The following is a 14,375-nucleotide window of genomic DNA, read 5'->3' on the forward strand; positions in this document are numbered from 1 at the left end:
TTTGCTGGTGATGGCGCCTTGAAGGACGGGTATCCTCGAACCTCTACTTGCTTTCCGCTTGATGCCCACTTTCGCTGGAACGGGAGTACGCCACCATGGAGAGGCGGTATCGACACGCTCCTCTTCGGCCCGGTTGACCACGTGGTCGACGGCGCAGCAGGATATACGAAAATGTCAGAATGGTGACTCTACACTGTGGAGCGGCAACACGACAACAGCAGAGCAGGATGTAAAGAAAGAATCTTGATGATAGGATTCGCCATGCTCTAATCGTGCCAGGATCCTGTGTTCCCTGACATCTCAACGATGTTTTGAATCTAGTACCACTCCATGATCCAACTCCGAGGGAAAGCCTACCCTCGGATCAATGGCTGGTCCTGCCAGCGTAGGATGCCGTAAACACCGACCTTGCTCACCATTTTCCAACACAGCCAATTGAAATCAATACACCCCCGATTGTCCGAGTACAATCGCACACGGCACTGATCTCACGTACTACCCAGTCTATTTTTGCAGGTTCTGCACGAACGAGTCCAGATTGAACTCTTCTTCGTACTGCCGTTCATCCCACAGCTCGCCCACATCGTCTAGCCAGCCTTTCTCGCCTTTCTTCTTCACTTCGCCCGTCTCGAGATCGACCATGTCCTCTTCCTTACCCGCTCCGCCACCGTCGCCACCAGTGTCGGAGCTCTCTCCAAGATTGAACAAATCCAGGATCTGGTCCGTCTCCATACTCCCCAACCCCGCGTTTTGTTGGTTGACCACGGTCGAGGCAACATCAATTTTGAAACGCTGTAAACTCATGATCTTCTCTTCCAGCGTGCCGCGAGTGATGAGTCGATACACGTTGACAACCTTCTTTTGTCCGATCCGATGCGCTCGGTCCATGGCCTGGATGTCCTTTTGAGGGTTCCAGTCATGTTCCACGAAAATGACCGTGTCCGCGCCCGTCAGATTCAACCCGAGGCCGCCAACACTGGTGGTCAACAACAGGCAGTCGTAGCTAGGGTCGTTGTTGAATTGGTTGACAATGTTCTGCCGCTTGGTTGCTTCCACGCTGCCATCGAGCCGGAGGAATTGCACACTTGGCAGAAGCTTTCCGAGCACCTCGTTTTGCACCATGTCCAACATTTCTTTCATCTGACAAAAGATCAAGGCACGATGCTGTGACACGGCGCTACTGGCCGATATATCGTTGGCATCATTCGGCACCCCAATCCCACAATCGACCAGCAAGTCCCGTAGTGCAGTGAGTTTCGGTGCATGAGCCACGTCGCGCAGACTCGACTTGGAAGCCGCTAGCTGCTTGGAAAGGACGTCGTACTGCTTGGTGCCCTCTTTGACCACCAGCGCGGGCGAGTTGCACAGTTTTCGCATGTATTGCAGCGCCTGGAAAATGTGTTGCTTGGCTTCTTTGTCGGCCGACCCGACGCTGTTCTCCACCGTCTTCCGCTCCTTCTTGAAGAAATCTTCAAAGAGTCGCTTCTGCAGGTCGCTGAGGTCGCAATAGTAGTTTTGCAGGATCTTGGGAGGCAGATCGTTCAGGACTTCTTCCTTCAGTCGGCGCAGCAGGAATGGTAACACCTGTTTGTGAAGAGCTTCAATGGCTAGAGCGCCTGCCTCCTGCTCCTTAGAGGATGATTTGGCGTTGCGACTGGCCGCGATGGGTTTCGCGAATCGATCTTGGAACACCTTCTCCGTGCCTAGGAAACCGGGCATGAGAAAGTCAAAGAGAGACCATAATTCGAGGACGTTGTTCTGGATCGGCGTGCCGGACAGAATGAGCCTATGGTTGCTGACGAGCTTCTTCACCGCCTGTGTGATCTTGGCTTTTGGGTTCTTGATCAGATGGCCTTCGTCGAGGACGCAGTAGTTCCAGGTGATGGATGTTAACACGTCGTTATCGTTTCGGCAAACGTCGTACGAGGTGATCACGACATCGGCTTCTTCCAGCAGGTGACGGCGACTGTTGCGTTCCACAGGAGATCCCACATAGGCAACACAGCTCAAGAACGGCGCGTATTGCTTGATCTCCTGCTGCCAATGACCGGAAAGCGTCGGCGGGCAAACGATGAGTGAAGGCATTCGTCTCATATCCGCCGCCTTCGTCTTGGCGTATTCCTCAGCTCGAATGTGATGGTCACTGGCGACGATACACAATGTCTGCAGCGTTTTACCGAGACCCATATCATCACAAAGCACGCCGTGCAGATTGTATTTGTTGAGGAACGCCAGCCAATTCACACCTTCTTGCTGGTAGGACCGTAATTCCGCTTTGATGGCCACTGGGATCTGGAAGGGCTCTACTTTCTTCGGATCCAGCATTTGTGCCATGAACTTGCGTTCTCTCTCACGCCCTTGTAGCAAAGACTCCGGCATACCCGGCGGATCTGGAATACCGGCCTCCAGTGGCACAAGCTTGACCAATGTCGCAAACGACGTCGTAGCAAGGAGGCGGATATCGTGGTTGGCGTCACTCATACGCCCAAGAACCGGAACAATGAGGAAAATCACATACGGTAAGATCCTGTCGCCCATCACCGAGATGAGATGATAAACGCACTCTGTAATGCCCTGTCGATCCCGGAGGTCCAGGGGATTGCTGATATTGGGCAAGATCTCCTGGACGAGCATGGTCATGCCCTCCACAGTGATGACGCTGCAGATGGTTGCAAAGCATTTGGCAGCACTGTACCTCACGACGGATAGCCTGCTCCGCATAGCCTTGCCAATCAAGGGGCTCAGCGACAGAATCCATGGATGCAGCGCGGGGTGTACCATGGGCGACAGCGTCCGCAAGATGGAGAAGGCATCGACCAAGGATTGGCCCTGCGCGTCATCCACCTGGAAGGAAGCAGGATCTGCTGGCTCGACCATCTCACGGATAGGGTTCTCTATCAGTGATTTGAGAATGGGCAGTTTGTCAAGAAGCGAGCCGCCGTAGGCCTGGGCCAATTCGTTCAGGGCACGCTTCGCCCCTCGTCGCATGATTCGTGCTTCCTTGGCCTCTTGTTCGAATCTGGCCGCGTCCGGGTGATCTTTCCTATCTTCTTCTTTCCGTAACGACAGCACTATGTCTTCGAATTTGGAGTTAGGGCCGAACTCGGGAGTCTCGGAGGTGTCCACACAGGTGAACTTCACCAGGTTAGATACCAATTTGTCCACCGGGCCTCGTTTCGGACTCGCGGTGTAGAAGTCAATCAAAGCAGCCACGGCCGATGCAGACCGGGCTTGCAGCTCTTCAAACTCCTCCCCTTTAATGCTGTCCATAATGCATTTGATGAGTTGGCCAGGCTTCTTAGGGACCTCGGCAAGTCTCACGAGAACAGATGCGATTGTGGCTTTGATAGCCATATCCCGACTTTCTTTGACCTTTCTCGCCTCTTCGACGGCGGTCATTGCGTTAGTGCGCGCGTCATTGAGGTACTGTGTTCCCGAGACTCTTTGCGCCGGTGTGAGCGCCTTCATCAGACGATCGAAATCTGTCGTCACAATCCGCTCGGCGTCTGCAAGAGAGAAGGCCTTGGGTCCAGCACCGCTTTCGCCTTGACACACCACTGCTATGGCTGGCAATTTGTCGCGGGATACGTGTGCATTGTTCTGGAAAGCACTGACCAAAGATTGGCATTGACCCCGAGCTGCTTGCAAAGAAGACACAATGTCGGTATACCAATGATTGCCATCGTCGTCGAGAACCCGTTGAAGCTGGGCCACAAACGTTGGTGTATTCGTCGGTTTCGTGGACTGATTCCGGGCAAGCTCTTCCAAAATCATGCCTGCAAATAGTCGGGTGCTGGAATGCGTTGAGTCGACAACAGGAAGCAGGTTTGTCCAGTATGTAAGCACGGATGGCTCGTTCTGTTTGCCCAAAAGCAGGCCCAAGGCACGCGAACAGGTAATTCTAGTCCTCAAAATGACCTCCATCCCAACCAAGTCGACCTCGCCATGAAGCATGTGACCGTCGGTGTTGTGGGACAGATGATGCTGATTCGAGTCATCCTTGTCAACTTTTCGACGTTTTCTCGGCTGCTGATCTGTGTCTGAAGTTGACCCATGCCTTGCGGCGACAGAAGCCATGGGTACACCCGAAGGTTTGATGAGGAGGGAAGCGTCCATTGGGATCGGGCTTCGTGCTTGGCCGACGGGTTGGATGGTAGCCTTCAACATCGCTGTGAAATGCGGCTCCAGACTCGATGTAAAACTCGCCATTCCCTGTCGCTCCATAAAGTCTACGAGGGCTTGCCACACTTCAAACGACGCCCGCAAGACACCCTCGTTGCGTTCGAGAAGCATATTTTGAAACACCAAGCGGATCACGCGGCCGCCCACCCATTCCATGTTGCTCACGTTGGAAATATTCAGAAAGGTTGCTAAGGCTTTCAAGACAGCCAAACGCACACTGGTAATGGTGTGTCTCAGGAAGGGATACAGCCGAGGGACAAGCATCTCAAATGATTGCTCTGGATCCTCGGCTGCATTGGCACGCATAGCTTCCAAGATGGCGTCGTAGGAGCAAAGCGTCGCTAGAAGGTCCATGACCGCACCGGTGCTGGCACTGAGGTCGTCCTGCATGTCGAGGAGACAATCCCATACGACGCCGATAAGCTGGCCAAGAGAGTGCGGCCGCAGTGTTGTCAGTTCTCCGGCAATCGGTATCAATGTTGCGGCACTGACCGATTTGACGTCGTCATCAGCGTGGGCAAGACCACGTATCACGGCTGAGATCGCACCGTCTATCAGCTCGTTATGCTGGAGAAGGAGATCCTTCCGGACCGCAACGAAGTAGCGCAGACCGATCATGCCTCCGTGGCAGACCTCCCAGATCGGCTGTTTCATGCCTGTGTCGGTTTGGTTGATCATCTGCTGTAGAAAGTTGTATACAGAGATAGCGATGTCATCGGGAAGCTGGGTAAGTAGTGCGCCGAGGGTCTGACCGATGGACTCGCGGATTGGGGCCACTACGGTGTCAGAGACATAGTCTCCAAACCGGTCGAGCATCAAGACACACAGCAGACGGCATGCCATATCATCAAGCCAACGTCGATTTGCTAGTTCATTCTCGGCTCGAGACCTGCCATACCGCCGGCCGGCACCACGCCCATGAACACGGAGGACTTCTCTCAGCCCCATCGCGGCACCATGCCGTACCTCCCAGTTGGGATCGAAAAGATCAATTGAAAGGAAGTCGCACATGACTTCAAACGGCCAATCGTGCGCATGTTCCTCATCGGGCTGGATCAGCGGCTTTTCCGGTACATCTTCGCCCTTGAATTCAGAGATCAGGGCAGTGTCATCATCGGGACCTTCCCGCTTGATGGAGAAATAATCCTGCTTGGAGTCTCCGTTCGAGTCGTCGACTCCGTTCAGCTTGACCGGATGGGGAGTGGCAGAAACGGGGGTGTGGCCTGGTTCCGAAGGACGCCGTCCGGAGAGGTCAACGACTCGCATCTTGCTGGCGCCAGCTTTCGCTGCTGATTTGTTTTTACGCTTGAGCTGGTTTAGTTGTCGTTTGCTCAGGCCTGACTCGTCCAGGAAGGGCTGTCCGTTGTTTTCTGAAGGTGAGATGGCACTGTATTGCGAAGGGGTTCCCAGGCCGTCCGCTCGCTCTGCTGTCGATTTTGTGTCCATTCGGGACAAACCTGGGGTTTGTGCCAATTTGTGCTGCGAATTGGCGGCAAAATCGTTCTCGGTAACGAGGTCCTCTTCGATGTACTCACCCCCAAGCCCTAGACGGGCCGAAAGATTCTGCTTTTGATGGGCAAGGCGTTGGGCAGGTGTCATGCTCGCCATTGAGTATTCATACTCCTTTCCAGCGCTACCCAGTAGTTTCTTTCCATGACGAAGGATCATTTTGACATCTAGAGAGGCCAGCTGAAGCATATCATCAGCCTCGGGTGTCTTCTCCTCGGTTTTGACCGAGGTAAGCTCGGGTTTGAGGGAGTCATCCTTCGTCTCCGGATCGTCGGCATTCGGATCGAATTTGGGCACATTTGAGACGATGCCACCTATTGCCTTGGCCGCGGCAGTGCGAGTGTCCCATGACTTGGACTGCAAGTAAGGGAGTACCCTGCCCAAAAGGGCAAAGAGGTTGTCTGGATTCTGTTTCTGTACGTCGGCAAGCTGTGCCGCTGCAGTGTTGCGTATCAGTTGTGTGCTTCCCTTGTCCAGCAAGCTGTGAAAGCAGTGTCAGTTAGGTCACTCCCCTAGTATCCCTTCTCACAGCCCTGTAGGCATGTATAAAGGGTGAGACATTTGGTAAGCACTCACGTGACGAGCCTATCGAGCCTATTGTGAAAGCGGTTAGTTCAGTTCGGCGGCAAGAACAGGGCCACTGCAGGGTTGAGCGACAAACCTTGAATTGGCCATTTTCTCTGATGCAAAGATGCTCAGTATTAATTACGTCGTAGGGACCCAAATAGCCAAGAATGCGACCGGAACGCCATCAAATGCACAGGGTAAGAAAGTGTTGCGGCGCGTCCAAACAATTTGTTATGAGGCGGGAGTGATGGTGTGAAGACGCGACCGGAGAAGAAAATGTGAATGTAAAGACACGTGTGAGGTGCATGGATCTTGTCGTCATTAGAAAAGGATTGACTGCAACATGGGCATTAATTATCGACCTGATTCGGTAGGTGAGAAACAGCGCAGGCAGTGGTGGAGGACGAAAGTTGGAATCGGGGCGCAGCGTTGGGCTTAAGAGAGTCTGGACTGCCTTTAAATCCTCGCTTGCTCCGGGGCAGAACTGCAGGCTTCATCGCCCCTGGCTCCTTCCGCCGCCCGCTTCACCCACTGATTGCCTGCGCCTGCCATTTAGCTGGCGCTAGCACGACTCAAGCTTTGCACTCGTGGCTTGGCGCCGATTCTGACCAATGAAGTATTTAGTTCACTTGCAGTTATTCTGCTTCACAGTATTCTGTATATCATGATGGAGGCAGCCTATTGTCCATATTGGCAATATTCCATGCAAATTCACGCTCATTACGATCAGCCATGGTTGCTTCTGCCTAATTGACGGAGCGGGGCTATATGACTTAGAAGGGCAGTATCAACGTGGCAACCTAGCAACACGCACAACTGGCTACGCCTACCGACGGTCATCTCTCCTCGAGCTGGGTCTGCAAGTGGTGGACGATGATACGACCAAAAAACAGGCATAATCGTGAACTTGAAGAGCGATGGGAGTGCGGCGTAACCAATCATCCAACGACCTGACACTGCTACCACGGGGGCTCCCCAGACTCTCGTCCGGCGTCGAATCCCATAGTAAGCGTGGCGGATGGTATTGTCGACGTAGATTTTGCTCAACGGCCACCAAAAGCAAGTCGATTATCCCTTATTGCCATAGCTGAGCGTCGGGAGACGACGGTTTGGCCTCGGGCAGTCGATCGCTTCTCAAAAAGTCACTCATGATCTTGAATCCTTATTCAGTGATTTCATTGCAGTGCAACTGCGCCCTGGTGATATGTACAACCCGTCAAGCTTTATCGTGGATTTCCTTCCAAGCAGTTATTGTTCTCCTTCGAAAGCTATTGTTTTTATGACGCGCTGAGTATTGACTTTGTTTCATCCTCCTTCCCTATCAAGCCGAGACTTCGGATCTGGCCAACTTTGGGCGCATTCTCTCGTGGGTGTGCTGCTTCGGCTTTTCGTAGCGCGTTCTGGATGGCTACCGCTCTGGCGTACTGGAGTGATTTCGTCAGTCTCGTGCTGCAGCTCAAACCAGGAGCGAGGTATCACAAACTTCTTTCTTGTGGTGTAGGCACTCATAGTAATCTTCCAACCGTGGGGCGCAAACGCCTCGTGCTCTTGCTTCGGGATCATGCTGATTGATAACATAGCAAGACATATATTCTTGCCAGAATGGAAAGCATCGGGAGACACCTGCGGGCGAGGGACGGTGTCAGTGCCGGAGCTTCATGATGATGCGCAGCTGATTCCCCAGGAGTAGGATCAGTCGAACACTGCCAGGTAGAACTCACCTCCTGTCAAGCCATAACCGGACGCCATACTGAGCAACACTAGTTTGCTGCGCGGAAATCCATTCAACGTCGGAGTTTGTTAAAACAGTGCTGGAAGCCGTGGATGTCGTTTCGAGCTGCGACCAAGCAATAGCGGCTCTCCTATTGGCGGGTTTCAGAGGAGAAAGCTCTACATGCCGCTTTAAGTGTTTCCACGGCAAAGGCTCCTCCTTGGTCTATCTGTAGGTAGATCGTCGTCAATTTTGGAAATATATTGGTAGTAGGGACAGCTATCGAACTCGTAAACAGTGAAGATGCCGAATGAATTGCTGTACCTACTCTGTACGCCGCCGTCAAGCGCTCCCGGTGCTAAAGCGGCGCCTCCATTGCTTTGATAGGACTAAAGCAGCATGCATGGTATGTCAAGAACGGTCACATGTAGGCGCCGGGATGGACGTCAGTTTCCTGGCTGCGATTTCGAGTTTCCTGAACACGTCGGCCATTCCCAAAACCCTCTCCACACCATGTTTACAGTCCCGACGACATGACAACCCCGAATGGATTGACGGATGCACACTTGATTCTCTGGGCCGTGCAGTTAGTCTCAGAAGGAGACTTGAAGGTGCTTCAGCGACTTGTCCACCGCCGCCGCGATGTGTTGTCCCATACTCTCATATACCGACTCCTCCTATCGTTCTACCCGGCAGATGTCTCCGAGCAATCTACTCTAATTCACTTCCTCAAGTCTATCATAGAAGTCTCAGCCGATTCGACAGATGACGCTGACGTTGACGAGAAAATCGACCCAACCATTGCCCAGCTCTCCAAGCAAGAAGCCATCCAGCAGTGTCGGTCGCTGAGGCTGCAATCCATTCCTGAGCACGCGGCTATAGATAGCGACAGCACCCTGGCAAACTTTATCATTGAATGGGCCAAAGATTTAGAATCAGTCAGTGGTGCCACGGAGCCGTCGCTGCATTTTGTTGAACAATTCCTGGACCACGATGCGGACCTGCGCTTATGGTACGAGACATATTTAGTGCCTGTGGTCCGACTGCAGTATGAATTCTATCCAGATACCGAGGACGTTGTTGGAGTGCGACAACTCGAGACACTGGCGGCAGCAGAAGGAATAAAAACGTTGCTACAGTATGCTGAGCGACAGCGTACCTCTGCTGCCATTGTCAGGGATCTTGATGCCGTCGTCGCGCCGTGGGTGCGTGGCGCTGGTCGAGCGAAGAGGAGGAAGGTTGGCCATACACAAGTGGATGTGACAGAAGAGGCTACGTCTTGGGAAGCTGTTAATGAATGGCTCGTGTCGTTCAGTTTCAAGGATTTCGACGTTGCAGCCCTGGCATTCGTGCAATGGGATGGCCCCGTACCAAATCCCGATCCATCTAACGAGGCTGTTGTGCGATTCGCTCAGATCGGAATGGCCATTATCTATGGTTGTCCGAAGGCGTCAACAGAGATGCAGTCCATCTGTCGACAGATGCTTGACAAGATTGCTAGGCTGGCAGGCCTGGAGCCTCCAGACTTTTCCAAATCTCACCCCGAGGTGACCCTGCCCCAACCATTTGGTACAGGGGTTGACGAAGCGGACTTGCTGCAGAACTCGCTTTCTCGAAGAGCGAACCCATTCACACAACCAAACGAAGCGTCTATTGACCTTCTCATCGGACTACTTCAGACCTGTGATATTCTGTTGGAGTTAGGGCAATCTGTGGTAATTACGGATGTTGCAAAAATCAGTCTATTCGGGTCAGAACTGCGTCATAAAGAAGAGCTTCGTCGCTTGTTACAGTATGTTCCACGCATGACCCGGAAGGCGATCGACTGGCGTTCCGTGCGTCGACAATTGCTTTGGTTGCAATCTTGGGGTCGCAGTCGAAAACTTACTTCGCCAGCCCTTGAGCCCGCGTTCCTATCTCGTCTCTCTCCCGACTACGTGGAAAGACAGATACTGGATACCCTTCTCCGGGCTGGTCAATACGACATCGTCAAGGAGGTGTATATGGAGACCGCTTTCTTGCCCTTGAAGATGCCAGACGTCGAAGACAGTATAGTTGCCGCTATCCTCGAATCCTATGACAACGCCAGCAATGGAAACAAAGACCGTGGCGGGATGAAACGCGCATACGAGATTTTGAAAGCATTTCGGCCGCTTCTCCCCGACTCTTCGAGCTTGCTTGATCTTGACTACCTCGTCCGAGCCACTCACAGTCTCTCCTTCTACCAGCTTACTCTGCAGCACGGTATTCCCTTCAAGCCGGTGGCTATCCGTGTGCAGAAAGACCCCTTGACGCTGGTGGAGAAGGTCTTGGAGCAGGATGCAAAAGCCTACACAAAGTTGGACGACCTGCTCGAGATAGGGCGCAATCTTATTCGTGCCCGTCTCCCAACTCATAGAATCTTGCCTCAGGACACAGACCCCATGGAATTGCGTGTGTCCGACGCCGAACACAGAATCATCTACTCAGCAGTCATGGCGGCCCTTGCTGCAGATGATTTCGACACCGCGTATGCCTACATCACAACTCGCTTGTCCATTTCCCCAGCGCAGCCTGTGGCAGCCAGCCTGGCGGACGACACTTCGTGGCGGGCAGCGTATGCCGCTGGCAGATATCGACCCAAGTCTACACCAAAAAGTCTAAAAGCTCGAATCGATAGTCTAACTCAGCGGATGGAGCTTCTCTCCCGGGCGTTGATGCTCGCACCATCTGGAGATGCTCTATCAGGGATTCTAGCGACATGGCGGCGTAATGAGGAGGAGATGGATGGTCTGAAGGCACAAGCGATGGAAGAAGAACGCGCGTTCGACGCTCAAGCAGATGCGTCACTGCCTGGCGCATACGCCCTTGAGGACCGGGACGCAGATGCAGCTGAAACGAAGCGTGCCATGGCACGCCGCATTGGACCAGGCACTTCTACCGGCCCGTCGTATGAGGAAGAAGCACCACTGGGTCTTTTCGACGTCGCCAAAGGAGCTGCAGCTGCTCTGAGGAAAAGCGCGGCTTTCCCCCTAGGACCATCAGGATTACAAGACCTCAAGATCCGGGAGGCTGGCTCCCCAGCAAAGAGTCACCCCCCGCGCGAAACTGCGCATCCCCAACTTGGCACTGACGGCCGAGTTCGCAAGAGGGATATAGTCACGAGTATGGTGACTAGCGGGTTGGTCAGTGGCATGGGCTGGGTTCTTGGTGCTCAACCACAGGATCGGATTGACAAGAGGATGGAAAGTGAGTTCTGAGTGTGTTGTAGATTGCGACTGCGCTCGTCTTTCCTCAAGTCTGAGGATGGGTCTCGGTGAGTAGCAGGTTTGAAGGCCTCATTTTTTATGACAGAGTAATGGCTGGTGGAAGTATAACGTATTCCGTTCAGCGTTCAACGTCAGTGTGCGAAGCTGTGGTAAAAGAGCAGCATGAATGGATGAATGGATGTGTTGTGTTGGATGGAAGGAGCACGTCGCATGCTTCAAAGAAGCTGTGTTTGCACTTCGACTTCTCACCACACGATGAGCATAACGCACGCACACTCACACTATTGATCGATATCCTCATATTTTCCCTTGCTCATTCCAAGGTCTTTGACCAGATGTCCTGACATACCTCCTTCAAAGCCTCTTATTCTGTCCGCAGTTGCCTTGTCCCCGTCACGAGCTACCTGTCTGTGCAACTGTCCAAAGGCTCCATATGGCGCCGTTGCCTGCGAAAGCCCTCCATCGTCGCGGAGACAACGCAGGTCGCACATTCTCGATCATATTTGCTGTCATCGCCTTTCTGGTCGTTCTGGGATGTCTCATCTGGGGTATCATCCTTCCAAGATATCGCAAGAGAAATATTCGTCGCCCGCCGCAAAGACTTGCCGCGAACCGTATGACCGTCTGCAACGCTCGCCGGTTCCCGAGCCATCCTGCTCTACTCCGTGGCTCTCGGAAAACGTCCTCTATTGCTCTTGGACAGTACGATCCACGAACTGAGAGTCCTTTTCCGCACAATCCTGCGCAGCCAGGCTCAAGCCTTCCGCCTCCTCGTCCTCCTCCTGCTCATCTCCTCGGGGCGCCAACCCATAGCGATGGCCTCTTCACGCCAATCAAAGATCGCCGACCATCCAGGAACGGCCGATCCTGGACAGAAGCGCTGTTCTTTCGGTCCAAAAAGCGGGTGGAAAATGAAGAGGAGACAATGCCCAAGGTGACGACTGTGCAGGACTATGTGCTTCCCATTCCTGAAGCGCTCCTCTTGAAGCCTAGGGCAGCAGGACGGCCACCGCCACTGACGAAGCAGTTGGAGATGTTTCCGTTACCACATGGCATTGATCATCGTAAAGGAGGACTGATGCACCACTTCAAGCTCTTCCAAGACATGGAGCAGCGAGGCTCTAAATCGGTTGCGAACACTGTTGGAACACCTTGCCCAACACCTTGCAAAGCACGCTGCTCGAGCACTGGAAGGTCGTCAATCTTGCAGGTGGCCGTGCAAGGTGATAACCTAGCTGCCAAATTCACGAACCATGCCCATCCTATGCCGACCCAACAGAGCAACTCTTTCTGCGCGAGGGGCCTTTCTCTCCGCGACAAAGGCAATGAAGGACTAGTGACATCCATGATTCCGGCTGTTTCTATCACAGGCACCCCGGTAAAACAGCTGCCTTTGAACAGAACTAGTGGTTTGAGCAGATCAACAGCCCCAGCCTCTGAGATCCGTGAACTACATGACCACGCAGTCACTGATGAAAGAACTGAGAGCGCTTCTTTCCAGCAAGGACATACACCATCCACAAACCCGTTTACAACTCCTGGGAATTCGTCGACACCTCCAACTTCGTCTATTGTGTCTTGCAACACTTTTCCGGCTCTTCCAACACCTCTGCCATTGCCCCAACCAGCTTCAGCCACGTTCGTGAGAGCCTCCGAGATTTACCATCACCAGACCCCTGCTTCGACGCTTCCTCCTCCAGCCAAGGGCACTCTACCATCCCACATCTTCCTCAGTCAGGCGGTCTATCGTACAGACACGAGTATGGATCCCGCGCAGGCACCCGGCATACGCCCAATAGCTGCGAGACCTGAAACCCCGACAGATTCCACTTTCCAGCCACGTCCGATGCAGACACAGCGGCATTCGTTGTCATCCTTCTCGAAAGTTAACAAGCCAACCACGGTGCCAGCAAAAGGCAACCACATTCAACGCGCAAGCAGCGTCTACAGCCGAGACACAAGAGGAATGAGCATTGTGGGAAACGGAGCCTACACACAAACTGGTCACGACAATGCAAAAGGAAATGCGCAGCCGTGGTCATCTGTTGGAAACCATATGGACCGTATGCAGCCAGAGGCCGACGTCACGAATACTTTGAAACGCAAGATTGACAGATGGGATCTACGCACTGACCATCTCAACGCGCAGGTGCTCCCACCTTCGGTGTACAAGCGAAGCGCTTCAGATTCCGGACCTAGGGGTGCAGGATTGTGCGATTTTTCCATCTTCAAGCAACCCAACAACGCCTGGAAGCGGGACGGCGGTGATGGAGAGAGACAGGCCCCTATGGGTCGCACCGGCCGATTTCAATCTGATGATGATGATGTTTTCGTCAATCAGGTCATGGACCTCCGCCAAGCGAGGGCTTTATCGGCAGCAAAGGTCGTGCAGATGTATAGGCCCGAACCGGTCGTTCCGAGTGGGTTGGCGCCAGGTACTGCACCAGGAGGCGCACAATGGATCTGATGAGCACTAGAGTGCCTAGGAAACAGTGGAGAGACAAGTGTACCAAAGCTGAATTGCTATCTGTTAGAGCAAAAGATGAAGAGGAGTTCGACAACATGTGCTGACAGGTAATGGGCACGGAAACATGGAGCAAGAGAGAAAACAACACTCATAATGATGTCGAGACGGACATACGACAAGCTTCACGGGTGATTGTACTTAGCTACTACTACCAGTACGTACCAGACGTACTTCTGTTAGAGAACCAGATTACTTGATGTATGTGTAAATTGTTTCTTTTCTGTGCGTACGAGATAGAAGGTGAAGGGCTCACTGGTTGGCCATCTGAAGAGAAGAAGCCACGGAGGCTGCTCGAAGATGGAAGCGAAAAAGGGGTTCAAGGTCTAATAACTTTGATAAGGCCCCCTGAACTCCCATCAGCCACTACTACTACTATGTTACTAGACGCGGGTAACGGACAGCGCCGTTTACAACCTCGCCGTTGTGACTCGCACATCTTTCCCTATACCCTGTTGATTCACCCTGTCCGGCCCTTCGGGCGTGGAAGGTGGAACTTATGTCTGGCCTGGAGCCGAAATATCTTGACTGCGGGCTGTTCGCGTCCTGTGTCAATACTGACGGAGGGGGACCGCATCCATGAAGACCTCGGGGCTCATGCCGTTAGCCTACGTCCTACTAGTATCATTGTGGT

The 14,375-nt window shown here is 53.2% G+C and overlaps 4 protein-coding genes across 4 annotated transcripts; 2 read left to right on the forward strand and 2 right to left on the reverse strand.

The window, feature by feature from the left end:
- Positions 1-504: 504 nt before the first annotated feature.
- Positions 505-6,366, reverse strand: A1O1_05972 (uncharacterized protein; the record flags this gene model as incomplete). Its single annotated transcript, XM_007726854.1, has 3 exons — positions 505-6,172; positions 6,268-6,285; positions 6,353-6,366. 3 exons carry the CDS (start codon positions 6,364-6,366, stop codon positions 505-507), a joined length of 5,700 nt encoding a protein of 1,899 aa, XP_007725044.1.
- Positions 6,367-7,535: 1,169 nt separating this feature from the next.
- Positions 7,536-7,821, reverse strand: A1O1_05973 (uncharacterized protein; the record flags this gene model as incomplete). The annotated part of the gene is made up of 2 exons (XM_007726855.1): positions 7,536-7,682; positions 7,738-7,821. The coding sequence occupies 2 exons, from the start codon at positions 7,819-7,821 to the stop codon at positions 7,536-7,538; spliced, it is 231 nt and encodes a 76-aa protein (XP_007725045.1).
- A 681-nt stretch (positions 7,822-8,502) lies between these two features.
- On the forward strand, positions 8,503-11,208 carry A1O1_05974 (uncharacterized protein; the record flags this gene model as incomplete). Its single annotated transcript, XM_007726856.1, has 1 exon — positions 8,503-11,208. The coding sequence occupies one exon, from the start codon at positions 8,503-8,505 to the stop codon at positions 11,206-11,208; it is 2,706 nt and encodes a 901-aa protein (XP_007725046.1).
- A 442-nt stretch (positions 11,209-11,650) lies between these two features.
- On the forward strand, positions 11,651-13,684 carry A1O1_05975 (uncharacterized protein; the record flags this gene model as incomplete). The annotated part of the gene is made up of 1 exon (XM_007726857.1): positions 11,651-13,684. The coding sequence occupies one exon, from the start codon at positions 11,651-11,653 to the stop codon at positions 13,682-13,684; it is 2,034 nt and encodes a 677-aa protein (XP_007725047.1).
- Positions 13,685-14,375: the final 691 nt, after the last annotated feature.

The sequence above is a fragment of the Capronia coronata genome, assembly GCF_000585585.1.
Source record: "Capronia coronata CBS 617.96 chromosome Unknown acBCG-supercont1.5, whole genome shotgun sequence".
NCBI lineage: Eukaryota > Fungi > Ascomycota > Eurotiomycetes > Chaetothyriales > Herpotrichiellaceae > Capronia > Capronia coronata.